The sequence below is a fragment of the Gekko japonicus genome, unplaced genomic scaffold, assembly GCF_001447785.1.
Source record: "Gekko japonicus isolate JY-2015 unplaced genomic scaffold, Gekko_japonicus_V1.1 scaffold24, whole genome shotgun sequence".
Lineage (NCBI taxonomy): Eukaryota > Metazoa > Chordata > Lepidosauria > Squamata > Gekkonidae > Gekko > Gekko japonicus.
In genome coordinates, this window is record NW_015164665.1 from 2,120,101 (window position 1) to 2,128,077 (window position 7,977).

The 7,977-nt window shown below is 41.3% G+C and overlaps 1 protein-coding gene across 1 annotated transcript in view; it reads left to right on the plus strand.

Moving 5' to 3' along the window:
* Positions 1-6,210, plus strand: part of FHDC1 (FH2 domain containing 1) — a 52,994-nt gene extending 46,784 nt beyond the window's left edge. The window contains exon 12 of the mRNA XM_015409050.1: positions 2,333-6,210. Coding sequence (XP_015264536.1) covers positions 2,333-4,291 — 1,959 coding nt within the window. The 3' untranslated portion in view covers positions 4,292-6,210. The remainder of the gene's footprint in view (positions 1-2,332) is intronic.
* Positions 6,211-7,977: the final 1,767 nt, after the last annotated feature.

Genomic DNA, 7,977 nt, shown 5'->3' on the forward strand with positions numbered 1-7,977 from the left:
CATGCTTAGCTATACTTCGCAAGTTGTAAGGTCATTTTACACACAGTACCAGCCTGTGGCTTGATGTTATATAGCCAGGCTCACACATTCCCTTTTCCCCTGCCCTACTGTCCTCAGGTGTTCCAATTCAATTAGTTGCTTGGTGTAAATCATAGTTTGTCATTATATCTGAACTGGTAAATGTTGGTCTGCTTTTGCCCTCCAGACCTCTGGCTTGGTCATGTAATGGCAGACTGTAGTTGGCATTAGCACTTGTTGTGAACAAATCCACTGCTGGAGACATTAACCTACTGCCAGGGGTTGTTGAGATGAAAGTAAAATGCACTATTGTGCAGTATAAATAATAATTTTGATATAGCTTCAGTGTGTCAGGAGACAAACTCTTTTGATCCAAGCCTGCTCAAAAGTGTACATCCCCAAACCTTCAATTATTCTTTGCCATGTTAGATTGCATAGAACTACTATGTGAACATCAGAGCTGCCAGAATTGTTTCTTATGTAAAGTCCATCAGATGTTGCTCACAGTTTTACTGTTACGAAATCTAGAAAGCTGAGGTTCAGAAGATGTTGAATCCTGCTCTTGAACATCAAAGTGTGAGCCTGCACAAAGATACACATTAAATATAGCCTTGGTGATGACGTGCCATTTCAGCAGTCTTGTCCAAGGTAGATGTAAGGAGAATCACAAGAGAGGAATGTCAGCCATTTTGGTGATCAAAACGTAGTTAGGGTCCAGCTAGTCATGATGGCATCCCTGGGTCTAACCCGTGAATGCCACCAACCATTTTAAATCCTAACAAGGTCATTTTAAAGTGCTGCGAGGGCCTGGTTATGATTGGGCTTGCGGCACGGTGGGATGATGCACTTTTGTTCTTCTCGCCTCTGGTGCCTTTGCAAGTGCCCAAACAGCTGTGTGGGGGGTGTTGTTGTTTCAGCACTTGAAAAGTCATAGAGGAAGGAAATGAGTGCCTCATCCCACTGCACTTGTGGCATTTTTAAATTCCCGCGTTAGACTTCAAAATGGCAGCGGTGTTCATAGGTCTGACCCAGGGACACGGTCACATCTAGTTGGGCCCTAAAGTTCTAAAATTTCAAAATGTTTGCTTTTTTTAAATGTTTTTAGGCTACAAACATTCATATTTCAAGTTCTCTTGAAAAACAAGGAATTAGAGTTTTTCCCTCTCTAAGAAAGGATGGGGAAATATTGCTTATTTTAAATAAAGATATTTTTGGAGTTCATTCTTCATTTGATCCAGTTTGTAAAACTTGTGTATGTCCATATATATCTTCTGAATATATATATGTACTGAATATATGTACCTGGCCAAGAATTTAGCTACATGTAGTAGTTGGATTATTTGGGGGTACATATTTTGAATTGGAAGCTTATTGAGCTTCACAACCAAACTGAATTTTTAATGGAGGCTTCAGCATAATGAAATAAAACGTGATTGAGGATTTTATAACACTTTTATCAGCCAGGCCTAAGTGCTATGCAAAACAAAAGCACCTTTGTTCACTACTTCATCTGATAGTGGTGGAAAGTCCCATCAAGTTGCAGCTGACTTATGGTGACCCCATAGGGTTTTTCACGGCAAGAGATACACAGAAGCGGTTTGCCATTGCTTTCCTCCATGTAGATGGATGGGCCAGGGCCAACCCTGCTTAGCTTCAGAATCTGATGAGATCGGGCTAGCCTGGGCCATCCATCTGGTACCATGTATATCTTCGAGACTGCCTCTCCCCATATGAGCCCCGGAGGGCATTGCGCACTACGAATCAACATCTGCTGATGGCCCCTGGCCCTAGGGATATCCGACTTACCTCAGCTAGGGCCAGAGCTTTTTTAGCTCCCATCAGAAATTAGGACCCTGTGAGAGCTTTTACAGTTCTGCAGGGCCTGCAAGATGGAGCTCTTCCACCAGGCCTTCAGTTGAGGTAGCGGGTATCCAGTTCAATCTGGCCTCCCCCCTCCCCCCCCCCAATGAGTCGCTCTTATATGTCTGTTGAGGTAGAATTTATTTTAAAATATTTAGTATTGTACTTATTTTATTGCATTTATTGTATGTATTTTGTTATTCTGTTTTTATGATATAAATCTGCACTTAGCAGATGATTACAGGCTGGAACCCACCCTGAGCCTGCTTAATGAGAAGGGCGGGATATAAATAGAAGGAAATAATATAAATAAATAAATGTTAGGAATTGGCTGCCATGGTAATTTGAACTCCATAACTAAACTCGAAAGTCAGAGGAAAGCGAGGAGGATGGCTGTAAAGATACGTTTAAAATATTTTCATTTTGAACATTTTTATCCTCCATTTCTGAACAGGAAAACAAGGAAAGAGAGGCCCATGAACTTCAGCAGCGGCAGCGTTTAAAGGAGCGGGGAGATAAACGTCTGTCATGGGTTGTTGGAGAGCTTGGGGCTTTTGGCAGGAGCAGCAGTGAAAGTGATGTTGGTACACTGACTAGGAGAGGACTTGAAGATTTTCTACCCTTCTTGCAGCAGAGACCCCAAAGTCCTTCCTACAGAAATGCCAGCATTAGGCGGTCCCGTCATTCCTTGGGCATCACTGCAGAACGAGAGCTGTTGGCTTTCCTAGAGGTCTCAAAGGATGAGGAGCCAAACAAGTCAAACAGCCTCCCCCGTGCACAAGCAAGACCCAGTGTAGCTTGGACTGAATCTGAAGAGTCTGAAGAGCATCGTTTAACTAACTCACACTTACATCGGGCATCTGAAGAAGGCACGGACTGCAGTTTTTTCTGGTCATCCCCACCTCAGCCTGGTCTCATAGAAGATGTAGAGGAGTTAGATACTGCCAATGAACAAGAGAGTGTGGACAGTGACAAGTACAGGTTCAATGTGCCTTGTATGGAAGCCACAGGTACAGCTCCGTGGGATCTGTCTGTTGAGGAACATGAACTTGTTACTGGGCTGCTTAAGTTTGACCTCCATGGAGCAAATACTACAGAGGACCCATCCACAGTTCATTTTGAGATTGGTGGGACAGATCTGAAGACTGGCATTGCAGGTGATACAGTATCACCATGCAGAACATCTAGAGAGACTGTTTATAAGGCTGAAGATGAAGCTCCAGAACTTAGTAGTGATAGTCCCAATTCTACAGATAGTAGTGTTTCAGGAAATAAGGTGCATGGGCCATCCTTCTGCATATCAGATACTACTGACTGTTCTTTGACACTTGATCTGTCAGAAGGAAATGGTGGAAAGCTCAGTGGCAACAAAATGAAAAAAGAAGATGGTGCCATGGCCCTTTTTATGAATGACCTGCAAACTGGTGGCAGATCTCTTTTAGGTGTCAACTCTTCATTTCCAGTTGATAAAGAAGACTCTACCAGCAAGCTTGGTCTTCCTAAGGAAAGACATGTAAAGAGCAAAGACGCATCAGGACCAAAGAGAAACTCCCTAAAAGATAAATCTCCAAATTCCACAAAATCCAGCAGCGGTCCTCCCAATCACCCCAGACCAGTCAGAACTCTAAATGCCTCTGAGAATGCAAATATGAGAAAAGTTGTGCCTATTTCCAGATCAACTAAAGCACCATCCCCTACTTGTACAAAAAAGCCTGAGGCAAAACCAGCACCTCGAGAAACCACTGTAACTGAAACACGGCCCTTGCGACGTAATTCTGTTCGGGGTGTTGCAGAAACAGTGCCAAAACCTCTGTACAGGCAAAGCATATCTGTAGAGGAGCCAAAATTCCAGCGAGGGACTTCATATTCAAGCAGTGGCCATTTTGAGAGGGAGCAACTTCAGCACAAAGGCTCCTTTAAAAAGCCAAGCTCTAAGCCTGTCAGGTATGTCCCCAAGCCGAAAAATGATGAAACGAAGATATGCCGCTCTTCGACCAAGCCCCAGCAGTCCCCTGTAGATACTAACAAAAGCACAGCTGTCATCGTTCCCAAGACACCAACTCCCATTCCAAGTTTTGCCAGGAATACAGTGGCCTCTTCCTCGAGATGCGCAAAGGTGGAGTTGCCAGCCTCTTCTAGAGCTCCAACACTCACAAGGTCCCTGTCTCAGAGGCTGCCTAGGATGAGAATAGCAACAACAACTGATGAGTTTAATCCAAGGGAAAACAGTGGAAGCCCTCTGAAAAGAGCAAACAGTGCTAGAATGATTAAACGGAGCACCGACACTGTTGACCACCTAAGTGTTAAGATGGAGTCTATGTTAAGGGAACAAACAGACCTGGAGAAGTCAGCATCCCTTAAATTTAAAGAAGGGAGTCAGACTACAATAGGAAAATTGCTGAATCACTTCTGAAAATATGGGGGGTTATCATTTAGCAATACAGAATGTGAAAACCAGTTTTTTCAACGCTGAAATTTGTCTGTTGTGAAATATCCAAGAAGTTATATTTTAATAGTATCAACTGGTAATTAAGGTACGTTGTGCATCAGGAATGACAAGCTCCTTAGCTGTCTGGTTTTGATCCTGCTGTATGTCTGAATTGAATGTATTCAGATTGACTGATGGAATAGCTGTAAACAAAGTTTCTTTGCTTTTGGGACATAGTACCTCCACACTGATTTTCCATGCTAAAGAAATGATTTTGTCTACTGTGGGGTGGAGGGAAGCAGAACTGGAGATGATGTTCAGTTCTTATGTAACCACTGTGTTTCTAAATATGCAGTTCTCAACATCTTTTGGGGAAAAGATGAAAAGCAGATTGGGATCACTTTAAAACCTTGGCTCCAAGAATATATTGTGCCTGTTGCAGAGTCCATTGCTGGCAATTGGACACATGGAAGCGCTGGCCTACAATAATGGTTAACTAGGACACTGCTGTTTGAGGGGAGGCGCTGCTGTAATACCACCTTGAATTCACAGCATGTCTTAAATTGTATGTGTGTCTGTAACAGGAAAGGGGAAACTCTGCTGGGCAGAATGTTGATTCTCCATGAGTGTGGAAGAACTGCCTTGCATGTACAAGTAGATTAGTCTGTGGAATGACTGGTGCTGGAATGAGTAGAGTTAGCTGAAGGCTATGGTGTTCAGAAACCACAGGTAGCTGTTAGAGAAGATGACTACAGGTGACCTGATTTGTGTCAGTCACATGCAAACTTGCCAGCTTTTGATGTACAAAAGTGCCATATTTATAGTACATATCTCAGATGCTGCAGCTTTGGAAACCTGTAAGAGCTGCAACCTCATGCAGAGCACTTTTCCTACTAACTCTTGTTTCCACTGGTTTTAGCTAATACCAGATGACTTGAAATGCTGCTATGGCTTTGGTTAGTAAGAGCCATTGGTTTCCCTGCTGCCTCCCTTTTGTCAATATGACCAGTTGGCATGAAACACACACATTCCTTTTATGCATGATGGAAGGCACTTTTTTTTTGTAAAATAAGCTTAATTTGCTTCAGATATGGATTTTAACACTACCTTTTTAAACTTTACTTTTTGATAAGCTTTTTTAAAAAAGTTAAAAAAAGAAACAACTTGCTGGGGAAAATATGACCCTAGTTCAGACTAGGATTTTGAGAAGGAGGGAAAACCTGTCGTGATGTGTTCTGCCTTCTTGTCCCTTTTCTAGGTACATATATGTAGGTGCAGAAACTGGCTGTTACGTCAGCCTCTTTATTTAAATATGTGCTATCTTTTTCATTTATAAAAACCTCATTTTAAAAAATGCAATGGAAATATTCTAACACCTTCTCTTATCACTGCCACTTTCTTACTCACCCCATGAAGATTCATCTGTCTCCATTAATTACGTGCACAGATGTTTCTATAAACCAATAATTGACACAAACGTCGGGTCAGCTAGTTTAGTAATTATACCATTCAATCTCATTACATTATTTTTCATATATATATGAATGGTTTTCAGAATCTCCTTTCTGGAAAATATGCAAAAATGCCATCAAATGCACCACGGGCCTTCCATACAAGCCACCACCCTGTTGCCATGGTTGGCTTAATTCTAAATGTTACTGGAGGGAACCATTGCTTTCTACCCTGTGAACTTCTCAGATAATTCTCCTTCAAAGGTTAAATATAAAAGCATGTTCATTTGACCCTAGCTGTATCTTTTTTGTGTGCTCATCTGTGAGAGCAGGTGATGGATTTTTATTACCTTTTGATGGTAGTGAGCTTGAAAAGAAAATAATTTAATTGTTATGTGTTTGGAAACTGTAAGTAAAATCTCAGTATGTGTAAAAATGAGCTGGATGTATTTAATGGACCATTTATACATTTCTGAACTTAACTTGCTAGTTTAATAAAGTTCCCATTTATGGGGTTTGTGTTATATGTTTCAGTTCTCATGGTGTATGCTTATATTAGTTTTGCTTAATATTCTAGTTGTTAAAACTACTTAGCCCCATATTGGAACACATTATTTTTTAAATTTGAGGGTATGTCTTGAAGAATACTTGAAATGCTGTATTGTTGACTTGCTTTTTGAACTAAATTTGACATTCTGCCTATGGTTTGGATCCCTTTCGCCACAAAATTTTAATTTACTTCTTCTGTGAACTGAGGATATCAGCAATAAAGGTAACTGACTGACTGACTGACAGCAAGAGTATTGTGCAAGCCGCTGGTGTGACTGGCAGTGTGGGGAAGCAAAAGAGGAAAGAATTTAAAAGGCTTTAAGTTGACAGCTGTGGGGACAGGAAACTGACGTTCATGGCCCAGTTAACAAAGCATAGGGCAATTCCAGATCCTCACTAGTATTAGTTCCCTGTAAGTAAAAGGAGATTATATATATATTAGATATGAAAACTAGTATATCAATGTTGATTTGGCTCCATCCATATGTGAAGTTAGGGGATGACTGCCTGCCGCTTCCAACTGGATAAATGGATTCGTCCAGACATATCATTGTCTCTCTGGCTACCATTGACTGATATGTCACAAAGGAGTGGAGAAGCCTAGGACCAGAGAAGACTTGACTTCTAAAATTAGGGTAGCAATTTTGGTTAAATAAAACTACATAATTAGGGTCTGTGTTATGTAACATCTTGTGGGGGTTCAAAAGCCACTGAATCTGCCATGGAAAACAGATTGAATGCAAAGGGAATGCAAAGGAATAGCATTTATCAAATATTTTCTTAATCTCGTGTATGACACCCCCATCCACTTCCCCTCCCTCAGAGGCAATATTTTCTCTCAATTTTTATTTCCCTTTTGTGACTGAGCCGCTCTAATTATCTGTTTTCTTCTTTCCTGAAGAATTCTACCTGTCCTACCCTGTCACAGTATAATATTTTGGCTCTTTGCTCAGCCCAGGAACCTGAGGGAAGGAATGGGAGCCTCCTTTAACTTCTACAACTTAAATGGCATTCGAGAAGTTTTTATATTCCAAATTAACAAAATATTTTATTCAACATAAGAGGGGAAGGGTCAGGTGAAATCAACGGTAAAACGTCTGAGGTAACGCAATGTAGATAACTCTGAGGTAAAATCAGTACATGCACAGACTTTAGTTCTTATGTTTCCAGCTAATGAGAGTTTCTTAAGCTATTCAGAGTTACTTAAAAACTTTATGTTGAGAGGCTTTTGTCCCAGTGTTTTCCAAACCCTCCAGCACACTGACACTGTCTTCGAGTATTCTCTTGGTTTCCAGAAGGCTGGTACACTCTTTTCAGTACCCAAACCCCTTCTCTTGAAAAAACAGTACTCATCTTGAGTTTTTAACTGACTCTTAAGGTCTCTAAAGACAGTTTCTAACCACACCAGACCAGGGATCTCTGCACTCTTCAGAACTACCTGTTTGACTGGATAGGGAAATTCTCCTCTCACTAGAAGTTCTATCCCCTTTCTTTGGGAGTCTTTGCATACTTCCCAGACTTCCTTGCCAACTTTCCCCCAGTTCTCCTGTCTGTGTTAAACTGCTCTCAGAATTCCTAAACTGTCAGTACTTGACACTTCTCAGCTAGGACTGAAATCAAATCTCCTCAGCATCCAGTTCAGAAGTCTTTCTCTGCTCACCTGATGCTAAC